Source organism: Scylla paramamosain, chromosome 23, assembly GCF_035594125.1.
Source record: "Scylla paramamosain isolate STU-SP2022 chromosome 23, ASM3559412v1, whole genome shotgun sequence".
NCBI classification, from domain to species: Eukaryota; Metazoa; Arthropoda; class Malacostraca; order Decapoda; family Portunidae; genus Scylla; species Scylla paramamosain.
In genome coordinates this window covers 8,817,986-8,832,985 of record NC_087173.1, presented here as the reverse complement: position 1 = coordinate 8,832,985, position 15,000 = coordinate 8,817,986, and the positions used below count along the sequence as shown (strand labels likewise).

The following is a 15,000-nucleotide window of genomic DNA, read 5'->3' as shown; positions in this document are numbered from 1 at the left end:
ATCACTCACGAAAAAAAAGAAAAACGAGATGAAAGCAATAGGAAGGTTAAAGCGTAACACCTGAACACCTAAACACCTGTAGCAACTCTGTCCTCACCTGCTTTCTCACCTGCGGCAGTGACCCAGGTGGAGGAGCCGTGCCTGCAGGTGCCGTAGGAGGCCAGAATCACCTCCCCTACCAGCACCACGCCCCCCACCGCCAGCCCCAGCAGCAGGAGGAAGAAAGCAGCCTGCAGTGATAAGAAAGATAAAAGATAACGCCTCGCAACGTATTTACTTTTCCTGCTCCGTTTTCTGTTACCAGTTTAAGTTGTGTGTTTCAGTTGTCATTTTTTTTTTTCTACATTATTTGTCTCCCTAAGTTATCTAAGTTGTTTGAGTTATTTATTTCATCAGTGTTCTTTCTTAGTCGTCATTTGTTTTATCTGAGCTGTTTAAGTTATCCATACTCAGCATTCCTAACTTCAGTGCTTCATGAGAGAGGAAGTCGAGATAATGATTCGAAACAGTGAAGCAGTATATGAACACACACAACACTGAGGGTCAACAGACACACACACAAACACACGAGGAAAGGCTACAGGAACAACCATCTTGAAAAATGTAAGTAGATAATATATAACTAAGTACACACACACACACACACACATACACACACACACACACACACACACACACACACAGGTAGATAAGAAGATAAAAAGATAAATAGATAGATAGATAGATAGGTAATATATTGACCACAGTTACGGTTACACACACACACACACACACACACCTGGCAGTGCTTCAGGTTGATAGCAGTGGACCACCTTTCCTCAGTGTGTCCCTGGAAGGTGGAGGGCGTCGATGTGGACTCTTCATCCATCACCTCCCGCCTCCAGTGCAGCACGAGTCCACCCTCCGTCATCCACCTCAGCCTGGCCGGATGGAAGAAAGTGGCCAACTGAAGCGAGGTATGTAGAGTGAAGTGGATTTTGAAAACCTAAGCTAACCTAACTTAACCGAACCGAACCCGAGAAAAAAAAAAAAAAAGAGTGAGAGAAAAAAAGCAAAACAAAACGAGCGAAGGTTAAGGAAGCGTGAAAAGAGCGTGAAAAAGGTTAAAAAAAAACATGAAAAGTGTTTTAGCGTAGAGTGAAGGACCCGCACCTTTAAAATTCTCTTAAATCTAAAAAGAGGATAAACAATTAGAAGAAATGTGACGCGAACACGAGGGTATCAAAAGTTCAGCGCTCTAAAAAAAAAAAAAAAAAAACACAAACTTTGAGGAATGTGAATTAAAAGTCTGGGAAGTCAGATACGGGAGGTTCATTTTTAAAAGTTCCCATGTCAAGCTTTATATTGACGGGAGCAAAGCCTTGTGACATGGGGAGGAGGAGGAGGAGGAGGAGAAGACAAAGAAAATAAAGAAGAAGAAAGACAAAGAAGACAAGGCAGGAGAGAAAAGAAGAAGAAGAAGAAGAAGAAAAGAAGAACACAAGAAGAAGAAGAAGAAGAAGAAGAAGAAGAAGAAGAAGAACACAGAAGAAGAAAAAAAGGAGAAGAAGAAGAAGAAGAAGAACACAGAAGAAGAACACAGATGAAGAAGAAGAAGAAGAAGAAGAAGAAGAAGAAGAAGAAGAACACAGAAGAAGAACACAGAAGAAGAAGAAGAAGAAGAAGAAGAAGAAGAAGAAGAAGAAGAACATAGAAGAAGAAGAAGAACACAGAAGAAGAAGAAGAAGAAGAAGAAGAAGAAGAAGAAGAAGAAGAAGAAGAAGAAGAACACAGAAGAAGAAGAAGAAGAAGGAGAAGAAGAAGGAGAAGAAAACAGAAGAAGAAGAAGACGAAGAAGACAAGGAAGGAGAGAAGAAGAAAAAGAATAAAAACAAAGAAGACAAAAAGAAAAAGACAAGGGAAACAAAGAAGAGAAATAATAATAATAATGGTAATAATAATAATAATAATAATAATAATAATAATAATAATAATAATAATAATAATGATAAAACAACATCAACAACAAACAAACAAACAAACAAACAAACAAACAAACAACAACAACAAAAACAACAAACAAACAACAACATCTCTAAACAGTCAGCCAATTACAACAGGACAATAATCCTGACCAAGAAATTCCCTTATAACATTTATCAAACGAAATAGTTATAAAAAATAAAAGAAAAAAAAACTTTGAGACTACTAAACCAAATAAAGCCTTTCTCCCCTAAACTTCTCTCTCTCTCTTCCAACCCCTTTCATCTCTCTTTCCCCTTATCTCTCCTTCCCTTGCCTAGCAGTGTCAGTAACCTTTGTATTCTGGCACTTACTCAGTCTTCGTGGCACTGCAGTCAGTCAGATATTTCGGGAAGGAATGACGAGTAGAAGAGGAGATAAGAGAGCAGTGTTGTCTTAGTTTAGGTTGTCAGTTTGTATGTTAGGAAGTAATCTGGTATTCTTAGTATTAGTATTTGTAGTGGTGGTGGTGGTGGTGGTGGTGGTGGTAGTAGTAGTAGTTGGGTTTAATATGTTAGATTGTGTCGTTCTGTATCAAGAAACTCTGTCTACATTCTCTCTCTCTCTCTCTCTCTCTCTCTCTCTCTCTCTCTCTCTCTCTCTCTCTCTCTCTCTCTCTCTCTCGTTCACGGTATGACTAACTTTGTGAAACTCCGCTCAACTCAACTGTCTCTCTCTCGCTCTCTCTCGCTCTCTCTCTCTCTCTCTCTCTCTCTCTCTCTCTCTCTCTCTCTCTCTCTCTGCTAATGCTGCTAATGAAGATTTACTGACAGCGATGCAGTTTCTTTATCTCTCTTTTTCATTTCCTGCACCGTCTCTCTCTCTCTCTCTCTCTCTCTCTCTCTCTCTCTCTCTCTCTCTCTCTCTCTCTCTCTCTCTCTCTCTCTCTCTCTCTCTCTCTCTCTCCTTCATTAAGCATATTACCCCCTCTCGCCTCTCTCCTTCCCGTGTTTGCCTTCGTAATCAAGTCATTAAGGAAAGTTCATCATTACAGTGCTCACTCTCTCTCTCTCTCTCTCTCTCTCTCTCTCTCTCTCTCTCTCTCTCTCTCTCTCTCTCTCTCTCTCTCTCTCTCTCTTGGCTCCGCAGTTTAAAAGCATTGTGGTGAAAGTCAATACAAATGATAATAATATTAATAATAATAAACTTTTTTTCTTGCTGCGTGGGTGAGGTGGAGGGGGCAGGTGGAGGGGGGTAGGTGGAGGGTGGAGGGTGGTTGTTCACTCAGCAAGTTTCATTACCTGGGCTTAATTAAAATAGGTACTGTGTCCTCAGGTTACTATCCTTAATAAGTATTTAATAAGCTCATCCCACCGAATGCTACTACTACTACTACTACTACTACTACTACTACTACTACTACTTTTATTACTATTACTACTACTACTACTACTACTACTACTACTACTGCTACTACTACTACTACTATTACAACTACTCTCCTCTCCATCTTCCTCCTCCTCCTCCTTCTCCTCCTCCTCCTCCTTCTCCTTACTATCTTTGATAAGCTTAATAAGGTCATATCACAGACCGCTACTACTAATACCATTCCCCTCTTCTTCCTCCCCCTCCTCTTCCTTTAATAAGTCTTTAGTTCTCTTCTTTCTCCTCCTCCTCGTCCTCCTCCTCCTTTAATAGGCTGATACCACAGACTACTACTACTACTACTACTACTACTACTACTACTACTATTCTCCTCTCCTCCTCCTCCTCCTTCTCCTTCGCCTAGAAGCAATTCCTGTGTGCTAATTAACAGACACAACATGAAGATGACATTGCTCACGGTTCCTTTCTTCTGCACCTCCCTCTTCGTCCCAGGAAGGTTAATTCAAACTAGTTCCTTCTCACTAATGGAGGAGAAAGCACTGCTGTTATAGAGTTCATGATTTTTTTTTTTTCGTTTTTATTTATTTCGTTTTTATTTCGTTTGTTATTTAGGGCAACAAAAAAGTATGTAAGAGATCTACTGACAAAAAAGTTTACTCAAATAAGGGCCACGTGAAAAGGTCCAATGGAAAGTTTACACTGATACGTTTAGGATTAAGTTATCATAAAAGTAAAACAAAAAACAAATAATAATAATGAAAAAAAAAAAAATAGACACCAAAAGATTTGAATCACTCGATTTCTTCTGCTGAATTATATTGTTATACCCAGAACTTGCGCTTCAATATTTCACCTATTACTCAGAAAAGAGTATTGCATTTAAGCCTTTCAAAATCTCACTCTCAAATCTCACCACGCTATTTAACTAAGCCTCAAAATTCACGAAGGATTAGTGCAAGGGAAGCTGCAAGAAATGGTTAGTCTTCTTAGACGCTTTTGCGCCGCACCTCCGCTACTCTCAAAAGACAGTTTTTTGATGGTGTTTTACAGATACAGTGACATATTAACAAGATACCTACATTGCTACAAGGAAAAACAGTATCGAGAACCCGGCTGATCATCTCTGTAGCCTTTGAAAATAGTCGTGGTGAGAAATCAGAACATTTTTAATACGGGGCCTAATTTCTACTGGTACTCACATCTGACTGAACTTGGCCAGGAAAGGAGCGCCCCTGAAGCACGCCATGCCATACGCCTGCGGGTAGAAGTGGTGGGGCGCGAAGTAGTAGCGTTGGCGCCCTCTGTAGATGGCCTGCAACTCGCCATTCAGGGACGGGAAGAACATCACCAACCGCCTCTGAAGGATCTGTGGGGAGGCCGTGAGTGACCTTCTGTTTATGCGTTGTTATTTTAAGTTTTCAAGCATTTTCTGTGATTTTTTAAAATTTTTAGTTATTCACTCAGTTATGCTTAGTTTTTTTTTTATGAGTTTTGTATCTTATTAAAAATCTGAAAGTTGTAATGTTTGTTATTACGTTATTTTGAATTTTACGCTGTTCTTCGTAGTTTTTGATGAGTTTTATATTTTAGTAAGTAAGAATCCGTATGAAAGTAATGATAATGAGTTGTTTTGATGCTCTATTTCTACGTTGCTGCTTTTTTTTACAATTTTTTTTTCATAATTTTTATCTTGCATGTCAACAAGTGTAAATATTCATGAAAATAATGATTATAATGTGTTGCTTTGCTCATGAAGTGTTTATTTATTACTTTTTAATGAGATTATAAATTATCCAAAGAAGTGCGATTGGATTCAAATTAGCGAAATTATAAAGAACCCAAATTAGCGAGATTATAAAAGAAACTGAAAACAGTGAAATTATGTGGGATTATAAAAAAGATGCAGATAAGTGAGACTACAATAAGATCAAAGCTAAAAGGGGTCAGATTCTCCACATACCTTATCGAAACCTGAGAAAGGGTCCCTGAAGAAGCTCTGGGACTCGGCGCTGTGATCGAAAAGTTGCCACACCTCGCGGTAGATTCCTTCCTTCGCTTCCTGCAACGAGACTCACCCTTTTGCCTCCCCCACCAGCTCTCTCTCTCTCTCTCTCTCTCTCTCTCTCTCTCTCTCTCTCTCTCTCTCTCTCTCTCTCTCTCTCTCTCGGTAATTGTGTTTTTTCTCTTTTTAATTTGTTTTTCTAGTTTGAATTTCACCTTGAATCTCTCTCTCTCTCTCTCTCTCTCTCTCTCTCTCTCTCTCTCTCTCTCTCTCTCTCTCTCTCTCTCTCTCTCTCTCTCTGTTTGTTTCCTTGTCTGTCTGTCTATTTTTTTGTCTGCTTTTTTATATTTCTTTCGTTTTTCTTTCTTTCTCCTTCCCTTCCTCACCCCAATCCCTCCCTTCTTCCCTCCCTACCCTCTCCCTCCCTCCCTAACTACCCTTTCTCCCTCCCATTCCTCCCTCTCTATCCTTTCTTCTCCCTCCCATACCTCCTTCCCTACCCTTTCCTCTTCCTCCCTCCCATTCCCACTATCCCACACAACGCCCACTTGTCATATTCACTCATCCCTTCCCTCACCTTGAACAAAAACATCATGCTCGTATCTTTTATCATCCCCAGCGTGTATCCTTGGCGAACGGCGCGGGGCAGGTCCTGAAGGCTGTCCACCGTAGGCTCATAGGAGGGCGCCGCCAACACCGCCGTCAAGGTCCCCGAGTAGAGAGCTGATGGTGAAAGGAGAGTGAGAGAGAGGGGTGGGGGAGGACAGTGAGAGGCGGATCAGAATCAGTGAGTTTGTAACTTTTTGTTCCATAAGAAGATTTGGAAAGATGCGCTTTTCTTTATCTTACTTTTCCTCTCTCTTTATTTCTTTCTCTCTCTCTCTAACTCTTTTTTTTTTTGGGGGGGGGGGTTAGTCTTTGTGTTCATTATCCGCTTCTCTCTCTCCCTTTCTCTTCGTGTGTGTCTTTGTCTTTTTGTTTGATTGTTTTGTCTGTGTGTTTTCTCTCTCTCTCTCTCTCTCTCTCTCTCTCTCTCTCTCTCTCTCTCTCTCTCTCTCTCTCTCTCTCTCTCTCTCTCTCTCTCTCTCTCTCTCTCTCTCTCTCACCACACACGTAGAAACAAAACAGGATCCACGAGATAAAGAGGATGCGATGTGGCAACTCCGAGGTCTTGATGAGGTTCGTCTGCACCACCAGGTTGCGGAACATGTGGAAGGAGTATTCGTGGGGGCCGCGGCGGGAGGGAAGCGGCGAGACATAGGCGTCCATCAAGGTAGCAAGGATGAAAGCCACAGGACCTACTGCTAGCGTGGCCGCGGCGATGCACACCCACACCTGAGGGAAGGCGCAGGTGAGATTGGTGGTGGTGGTGGTGGTGGTGATAATACATAAGAACATAAGAAAATAAGGGAAATTACAAGAAAACGTCAGTATTCTTGGACTTTTCCTTATACTTTTCCTTTTTCCAAAAACAAGAGCTCTTTTCTTTTTTTTTACCTAACACAATGTTTTTTTTTCCTTGCAAGACAAGTGGTGATTTTTTTTATTTTTAATATTGACTACTACAACTATTATTATTATTTATTTTATTTTTATCCGGAACGCCCTGCCTGTCTCTTTATTTCGTCTTTCCTATGACATGAACTCTCTCAAGACGGAGATTTCAAGACACTTATCCTCTAATTTTGGATGATCCTCTTGATCTTTCTTTTGTGACTGGCATTTTTAGCGGACTTTCTCTCTCTCTCTCTCTCTCTCTCTCTCTCTCTCTCTCTCTCTCTCTCTCTCTCTCTCTCTCTCTCTCTCTCTCTCTCTCTCTCTCTCTCTCTCTCTCTCTCTCTCTTTGTTGCCTTTGGCCAGTGTCCGTCTTACACATATAAAAAAACACTTACGTAACCCACTGAGCCACTGGGCCACTAACTTGATAGGTGAAGGGGGAGAAGATCGCGAATATCCTGCTTCTGAGTGCCGGGGCGGGGGAGACCATGGTGGTGGCCTCGAGGTAGTAGGGCGAGGTGAAGTCCACTACTGTCTCTCTGCTCCCTTGAATGGAATAGAAAATGTGTGAGAAGGGCTTGTCCACCCAAAATTTTAGACTGCAGAGGAAAGCGAAGATGCACAGCCCATTCACACACATCAGTGACGTATCAGTGGCGTGTCCTTCAGTGTCCTTCAGTGTCCTTCAGTATCAGTGCAAAAAGATATCGTAACTTTGAATTTGGCTGACGCATTCACACATGTCCGGGTCTGAGCATACAAATATTAGGAAGTTGTACAGAACCTAAGAAAATAAGAGAAGCTGCAAGAAGCCATCAGGCCTACACGTGGCAGTCCCTGTAAATGTTCAGTACTAGCAGCATTCCCTCTCCCATTCCCTCTCTTTTTGTCAAGTCTAAGCATACTAATATATATTCTGTAGACAGGAAGGTGTAGATTCACAGTATACAGCACGAAGGAAGAGAAAGGTAAGGGAGGAGACAGGAAAGGAAGGGAAGGGAATTATGATAGATATACATGTGGTAAAAATAAATGTATATGTTGTCAAGGTGTATATTATAATTTGATATTAGTAAAGGTGCATAGTTATGATAAAAAAGATGATGTATGATAGACAGAAATAAGATAATATGATGGAGAAAGAAATATAAATGTTGTTAAGATGTATATTATAATGTATTATAAGTAAAGGTGCATAATTATGATAAAAAGACAGGTAACACGTAAGAAACAGAGACAGAAATAGATAAATATCGCGGAAGAAGGTGACAGGCGGATATGAAAAAAATGGCGTATTTGTCTATTGATTAATTTAATTTATTCATTTCATCAAGTTATTTATTCATTCATTCAATTACCGTTATATATTATTTAGAGCGATTATCATGGAGTGTGCTCAAAGCGTGTGGCAGAAGGGATCTGACACACCTATACTGTTGTGCCCTTCCCTTCCTTTCCCTTCCCTTCCTTTCCCTTCCCTTCTCTTTCCTTTCCTTCCTCTTTCTTCCCTTTCCTTCCCTTCCCTTCCCTTCCCTTCCCTTCCCTTACCTTACCCTCCCTTTTTCTCTTTTTGTCTCCCTTTTCCTTTCCCTTCCCTTCCCTTCTCTTCTCTTCCTTTCTTTTTCATTATTCTATTTTTTCACCTAAACATTCCTTCACTTTAATTTCTTTTCTGTTTGTCCTTTTTCGTGTGCATTTGTGTTTTCTTTCCCATCTCTACCCATCTCTACCCTTACTATTCCTCTCTTCTTCTCTCCTCCCATATCCTTTACCCTTCTTATCCTCCTCTTTCCTATCCCTCCTTTCTCCTCCCATACCCTCCTCTATTTTCCTATTCCTTCCTTTCCCAATCATACCGTTCACTACCCTTCCTCTCCCTCTGCTCTACCCTCCCCTCCACCCTCCTCCCAGTGGCTCTTCTCTTCCTCCTTTTCCCCCCCTCTCTCCCCCTTACTCGCACCAGAAAATCGTCTCACCTGTGATGGTAATTTCGCAAATGGCCAGGTGAGCTTCCCGCCTCGCCACCTGCCCGATGATCCCGACACGTTGCCGTCTGGAAGTGGCCCGCCCCACTGCCCGTCCGGAGGGGTCAGCACCTGGAACCTGCGGCCACGAGGGGACACGTGAACCAGGTGTAAATTAGCAGGGACAGGTAAAGGCAGAGGCCCTGTATTCTGAAACACTTTGCTCTCTCACCACGACTATTTTCAAAGGCCACAGAGATGATTAGCCGGGTTCTCAAGAGTGTTTCTCCTTTTAATAATGTAGAAATCTTGTTAATCTGTCACTAGAACCGTAAAGACATCCTTAAAAACCCGTGTCACTTCAACCAGAGCCTTTTGAATGTAGTGGAGGTGAGGCGCAGAAGAGTTTCAGAATATTGTCCAGGGTCAGAGACAGCTGAGGCACATGTAAATTAGTAACCACACAGGTAAAGGTGAGGCAGGTGTGAATTAGCAGCCGTACAGGAGCAGGTAACTCTGACAAACACCAGAAAACACCTACTAATAATAAGAAACAATAACAGGACCCCAGAAAAAAAAAACACAAATAACAAACACCACTATAATGAGTGGCTAGGAATAACTCACGCTCACAATTACTTCCTCTATCACAGCGGGGCATAAATCCCTCATTAGCGCCTCATAAATCCTAGTAACACCACGTTCATTACGACAACAAGAGCGCATCACTCCCTCATTGCCCTCGCCTCTGTCCCTCCCCAAGCCACCGCGGACAGAGAACAAAGTACCACCAAAGTACCTGATCTATTCTAATTCCCACTCTTAATCCATTCCAATCCCATTCCTAACCCATTCCCACTTCGCCACGCACGTAAAGTTGAGTTGCTGGCCAAGTGCTTCCATTATCCTAACGTCGATCCCTGAGTTCGCCACCAGATGTTTGTCTTGCTTTTCCTTGAGGCCGACGAAAGGCATGTTTTGCTTCGTAGCCATCACCAGGCGCCGTCCCCCGAAGTCCCGGTACACTTGGAGCAGGTTAGGTGTCAGGGGCTCATGGGTGGGTGTCTCAGGGCGTCTCTCAGGGATATCAGTATTGAGTTCCCAGTCCCAGTAAGCTCCTATCACGAATCTTTAGGGATGAGACAGAGTGAGGTGCGTGGTTTGATATTGTGTTTGTTATTTATTCGTAATTACTTGTCTATCTTATTCCACGTACTTCTTTCTCTTTTCATATTTGCTTCCCTCACTAATACACACACACACACACACACACGAGGCGGGGCGTATAAGTCACGATTTGCTTACCTGGACCGGCCGTCAGTATCCATCTTGACCACCAGCAATTCGTAGAGCGAGGGGGATCTGCGCACCGCCAACACGACCTGCAGCACGGAGGAAAAGAAAGAAAAATAAATAAATAAGGAAAGGGAAAGAAAAAAAAAAGTTCACTCGGCATAATCTTCAAAACAATGACAGTATTAGTAACAGCAGTGATGATCAAAATGCGTTATTCATTTGTTTGTGTGTCTGTTTGTTTGTCTGTCTGTTTATCTATTTGTATGCCTATCTATCTATCTTAAAAATCGGCTGTTTGTCAGCTTATTCACACACCGTCAACATGAGTTTTCTTCCATAACGACAAAACAAGTAAATTGTTAAAGTGGTGAAATGTTTAAGTGTCGTGACCCGGAGTGCATACCTGGCTACCCTCACGGAGAACGCCCTCTAGCTGCCACGAGATGTCTGACTCAGCGATCACCAGCCACCACACACCAGGAGACTCCAAGTTGTGCTCCTTTACCTGACGCCACAAGGGAAAAGAAGGGAAAGAAAAAAAGTAAATATACAGTATGAACACACACACACACACACACACACACACACACACACACAGAGAGAGACCTTGACTTGATTTCAGTAATAATTCCTAACTGGCGAATACAAAAAAAAGGAAAATCAAGTAACTTTATATACGTTTTCTGTCACTCACGAAAGAGAAAACGGAGGAGGCGTTGGTTGAGGAGCAGAGAAGAAGGACGGTAGTGGACGGAGGCAGGGAGAAGGAACGCTTGAGTAGGATGTTTTTCAGTGGCGTGAGGTCCTTCGTGTATCCTAGAAGCCATAAGGACCCCCAGGATTCCTCCCTCACCACCTCATGCAGCGTCCCCGTGCCTGAAGCAGAGGTGGGACTTACAATGACTGTGTGTGTGTGTGTGTGTGTGTGTGTGTGTGTTTGTTACTGGCGGTGATGTTTTGATTTTATTTGTTGTTAGGCAGGTGGATTTTTGAGCGAGTTTGTTTGTTTGAGTGAGTTTTGGGGGAAATAAATATTGTGCTGACGTGTGTGTGTGTGTGTGTGTGTGTGTGTGTGAGTGTGTAGTGGATTTGTACTGCACATTCTGCCGTGTTTACCTGTGATTTATAGTTGATATTTATGTTTCCTCCCCTCCCCTTCACTCACGTCCTCCCATTAGTGTTATTACTTCATGTAGACCCGATGTTAATTTTGATAAGACCTGAAATATATCACGCTGGAGGGGGGGGGGAAATAAATGAATAAGATATCGTAAAAAATTATGGAACTTTTATAAAATTGTCTCGTCTCTTCTGACACATTGGAATTTCCTCTCGCGACTCATATTGCAGCGAACTCACACGTGCCAGATGAATTAAAAAAAAAAAGTAGATGAAAATAAAGGAAGGAATAATATTTGCGAAAGATTTTTTACAGCGGAAAATAAACTATACTGTCTCTGGATACGATACTTTCCGTTGCTACAATTAGTCTTCCTAGTTTTTGTTTAACGATACTCTAGTTTTTAATATGCTTCTCCTATCACTACCACCATTGCCACCACCACCACCGTCGCCGCCACCATCACCTACTACTATTACTACCGCTGCTATTTTTACTACCTCCCTTTCTTTTCATATGATTTGATTTTCTTTACCTCTAATTTTCGTTTCTATCATTCCATTCTCTTTCGTTCGATTCCGTGCGTTTCTTTTAATTTTCCTTCTTTCTTTTCTTTCTTTTCATTTCCTTTACCTTGTCTTGTCCAATTTTCTCTTTCTCTTTTACTACTACTACTACTACTACTACCACCAGCGCCACCACCACCTCATTTATGTATACAAGTAGCAATAGGCAATTAAAAGGAGAGATACAGACAAGCTCCTTAGGGTTGGTAATGAAAATGGGACGAGAAGTAATGGAGTCAGGCTTGATGAAGGTGGATTTAGAATGGAGAAAGGAATAATTTACTTCTCCAGTAGGGCGGGAGATGAGGGCAATAGTCTCCGTTATCAGGTCAACAGAGCTGAATTAAAAGGGAGTTTTATGAGAATATTATACAAATTATGAACAGAGACAAGTGAGGTAGAAGTACATTATATAATTACCCCTTTCACTCCGGTATCTAACAATTCACAGCAATACAAAGACAGTATAAAGTCTCACAAAAGCCTACAGGAATTAAAAGATGGATTAAAAGACCTTTCCAGTGCCTAACCTATGTAATATTTAAACGTGGCGTGGAACGAAACGAAGTATCTCAGAGTGGTTCGTGATTAATGAAAGCTGTACCAAATAGGTGTCAAAAGGGTTAAATTGCTCAGAAACCTGCAGCTTCCCTTGTGTTCTTGATAATGGTAATACGAATAAATAATAGTAACAATAATAATGATGATAACAGTATACGTTTTTCTTATGCGTGAGGGAAACTGGGTAAGGGGAAAAAACATGGAAGAAAATTATAGTTACTTTGCCGGCACCGAAAAAAAAAAAAAGGAAGTGAAAAAGAAAGATGAGCAGCCCCAGGGAAACAAAAGGACAGAAAACAAGGTCGCTATTTTGCTGATACCGAAGAAAAAAAGAAAAAAAAAACGGAAGAAAGTCTAATATTTACAAATCGCTCTCTCTCTCTCTCTCTCTCTCTCTCTCTCTCTCTCTCTCTCTCTCTCTCTCTCTCTCTCTCTCTCTCTCTCTCTCTCTCTAAAAGAAGAAAAATAACCACCAAGGAAGAAAGTAATATATATATATACAAATAATTCTCTCTCTCTCTCTCTCTCTCTCTCTCTCTCTCTCTCTCTCTCTCTCTCTCTCTCATACTCCTCCTATCCCTCAATTAGCATGTTATAAGGAAAGACGACGCGTATGAGGAGAGTGAGGGTTACCTTGCGCTGTGTGATCGAAGAGGAGCAGGAGGGAGGTGGGGGGAGAGGCCCGGCGCCACACCCACGCCAGGAGGGCAGGGAGGGGAGAGGCGCCGCTGCTTCTGAAACACTCGAAATGGTTGTCCTTTTGCATTGAGTATGGGGGAGTTTGTTGTGCTTGTTTGTGTGTGTGTGTGTGTGTGTGTGTGTGTGTGTGTGTGTGTTTTGCTGATACTTGATTTTGTGGTATTTAAATGAGGCATAATTTAACTAACCAACTAACTGACTAACAAATTTACTAACTAACTATCTAACTGTGTTCTCGTTAACTCATTGTGTATGCTTCATTACGTGGTCAATAAAGTAACTTGCCAGCTAACTAACTACTAATGAAACCTTCGTCAAATTACAAGCTAACCAACTAATTAAACAACTAAGCAACTAACTACCTATATCATTCCTAACTAGTACTTAATTCTGCAATAACAAGTAAGCAAACAACCAATTAACCAACAGTCTAACTATCGAACTAACTATCCCCTTATTAAGTCACTGAGGAGTTTTTTCCCCTAAATATCTAACAAACTAACATTTCCCTCATTAGCTTCACTCCCTCTGTTTTTTTTTTTTTTCTTTTTTCCTCACTTTTTTTTAATATTCCCAAAGCTTCGTCGTATAGTTAGGGACAGACAAGCGAAGTTACTCACGCGTGGCTGTTAGTTGATGAGTGAATGACGTGAGGCTGCGGGAGTGTTGTTGCCCTTGTTTCCCTTGCAATTAGACTCCGGGCGCGAGTGTTGGAGTGCACAGGTGAGGCGGCTGCGGGGGACAGGTGTAAAGGAGTGCCAGATGTGTGTGAGGCGCGCAAGACAGGTGGGAGAGAGATTAGGTGTTGGTGAGAGACGTGTGTGTAGGAGGTGAGAAGGTCAGGTGTTTCGGAATGAGTGAGAAGCGGAGGTAGGTCAGGTGTGTGAGGGACAGGTGTACGGGAGGAAGAAGGTTTAGGTATGTTAGAAGGCAGGTGTGGCTGTGAGGCGGCATGAACCATCGGAAGCCAGGCTGTTGAAAGAGATAAGATATGAGATTAATTTAAAATTGTAACTCTTTCTTTCTAAGTAGCATTAATATTGCCTCTTAACTCTTTGGCTGCTCTGGCGTGTACTTCAGCGTGATGTGAATAGTGTGGCGCAAGTAAAGAGTATTTTGCGAGGGCACTATTGACAGCAAAGCGAGCAATCGAGTAATCAAAACTTTTCAGGATACTTAAGATATTTATGAGACGTAATGGATACAGGAAGTGCACTGTAAGTTAAGAGTATTTTTTAAAGCACTATTTACAGCAAAGTTAACAATTGGGTAGTCAGAACCTCTCAGGATATTTAAGACGTATTTAACAGACGTAATATATACATGAAAAGTGTGATATAAGCAAAGTCCTTAGCGTTAGTTGTCAGTTACGTATTTTTTAAACGTTTCGATGTCAAATCTCAAATAATTTCAGCTGATCATAGCCGCATTTCCTTCGCTGTGGTTTTTCTCTCAATTCCCAGCCGTCTCAAGATCTCGTCGCTGCCTCCTTATCTCCTACTTACCTCCTCACTGTCACACCTTTATTAATTTCAACTGCACTTAACCGTATAGCCTTTCCTGTGCTTTTTCTCTGAATTCCCAGCCGTCATCAAGTCTCCTCACCACTTCCTCACCTCCTCACCTCTTCGTCGCCTCTTCCTCACCTCTTCAACGTCAAATCTCAACTAATTTCAACTGATAATATTCATATTTTCATTCCTATCCTTTTTCTTTCAATTCCTAGCTGTCAACAAGTCCCCTTACCTCCTCACCTCCTCCTCACCTCCTCCTCACCTGCCCCCAAGCCGTGTGTCACCAAACTTTCCCTTCCCGCTCTGTAAATCGAAGCCTAACATAAGCACCTCGTACATAACAGCTTCGCAAACACTCCATTTCAGTTTGGGCCGCAAGCGCACACAATTGAGACCCTCAGTAGGTGTTATGTCCACTACGAGCACTACAAGCTACAAGTGATTGCTCTAAACG

The 15,000-nt window shown here is 41.8% G+C and overlaps 2 protein-coding genes across 2 annotated transcripts in view; both read right to left on the bottom strand.

Moving 5' to 3' along the window:
* The window catches only part of LOC135112442 (glutamate receptor ionotropic, delta-1-like), a 9,880-nt gene extending 429 nt beyond the window's left edge, over positions 1-9,451 (bottom strand). Inside the window, 11 exon segments of the mRNA XM_064026903.1 lie at positions 1-230; positions 779-920; positions 4,527-4,693; positions 5,288-5,386; positions 5,907-6,052; positions 6,436-6,664; positions 7,251-7,372; positions 8,803-8,871; positions 8,874-8,929; positions 9,157-9,226; positions 9,418-9,451. The exon segment at positions 1-230 is cut by the window's left edge and continues 429 nt beyond it. Of these exon segments, the coding sequence (XP_063882973.1) occupies positions 69-230; positions 779-920; positions 4,527-4,693; positions 5,288-5,386; positions 5,907-6,052; positions 6,436-6,664; positions 7,251-7,372; positions 8,803-8,871; positions 8,874-8,929; positions 9,157-9,226; positions 9,418-9,451 (1,296 nt within the window). The 3' untranslated portion in view covers positions 1-68.
* On the bottom strand, positions 9,023-13,998 carry LOC135112111 (uncharacterized). Its single transcript, XM_064026100.1, has 6 exons — positions 13,653-13,998; positions 12,967-13,067; positions 10,781-10,962; positions 10,490-10,591; positions 10,096-10,172; positions 9,023-9,919 (listed from the first exon to the last, which is right to left on the bottom strand). The coding sequence occupies exons 1-6, from the start codon at positions 13,991-13,993 to the stop codon at positions 9,613-9,615; spliced, it is 1,110 nt and encodes a 369-aa protein (XP_063882170.1). The 5' UTR covers positions 13,994-13,998; the 3' UTR covers positions 9,023-9,612.
* Between the last annotated feature and the right edge of the window lie 1,002 nt (positions 13,999-15,000).

What these genes read in the sequence shown, in the direction of transcription:
- LOC135112111 (XM_064026100.1), bottom strand. Translation starts at nt 13,993, where the DNA reads ATGGTTCATGCCGCCTCACAGCCACACCTGCCTTCTAACATACCTAAA. An exon ending in TCATCAACTAACAGCCACGC is followed by an intron (nt 13,068 to 13,652) that starts GTGAGTAACTTC and finishes CGAGTGTTTCAG; the next exon opens with AAGCAGCGGCGCCTCTCCCC. An exon ending in GATACTGACGGCCGGTCCAG is followed by an intron (nt 9,920 to 10,095) that starts GTAAGCAAATCG and finishes TCATCCCTAAAG; the next exon opens with ATTCGTGATAGGAGCTTACT.